Below are 305 nucleotides of genomic sequence, written 5' to 3'. Positions count from 1 at the left end.
GTTGCTAGGGGAGGGGCGGCGGGGAGTGCGAGGAGCGCAGTCGGTGCCGCGAGGCGCGCTCGGCTCCGCCGCTCCAGCTCCCGCGAAGCCTGTTGCTGCCTTCTCCCGGCCGCCGCTTCCCGCCAGGTGCCCAGGGGCCGGCGGCCCGAGGGGTGCGGCGCGCGGGCAGCCCCCCGCCCTCTTGCTCTCCACGCACACAGGTGGACCCGAGCGTCTCCGAGAGCGCGGACGCCGGAGAACCTCCCGGTGTGCCCCGGACCGCGCGCCAAGACCCCGGCCGCCGAGCGGCGATGAACGCGACCTTC

The 305-nt window shown here is 77.0% G+C and overlaps 1 protein-coding gene across 1 annotated transcript in view; it reads left to right on the top strand.

Annotated features, from left to right (window-relative positions):
* RPRML (reprimo like) overlaps window positions 1-305 on the top strand; it is a 1907-nt gene that overhangs the window by 677 nt on the left and 925 nt on the right. The window contains exon 2 of the mRNA XM_024760771.1: window positions 9-246. Within this exon, the coding sequence (XP_024616539.1) occupies window positions 9-246 (238 nt within the window). The remainder of the gene's footprint in view (window positions 1-8; window positions 247-305) is intronic.

Source organism: Neophocaena asiaeorientalis, unplaced genomic scaffold (assembly GCF_003031525.2).
Source record: "Neophocaena asiaeorientalis asiaeorientalis breed wild unplaced genomic scaffold, Neophocaena_asiaeorientalis_V1.1 scaffold30, whole genome shotgun sequence".
NCBI classification, from domain to species: Eukaryota; Metazoa; Chordata; class Mammalia; order Artiodactyla; family Phocoenidae; genus Neophocaena; species Neophocaena asiaeorientalis.
This window is presented reverse-complemented; position numbering and strand designations above follow the sequence as displayed.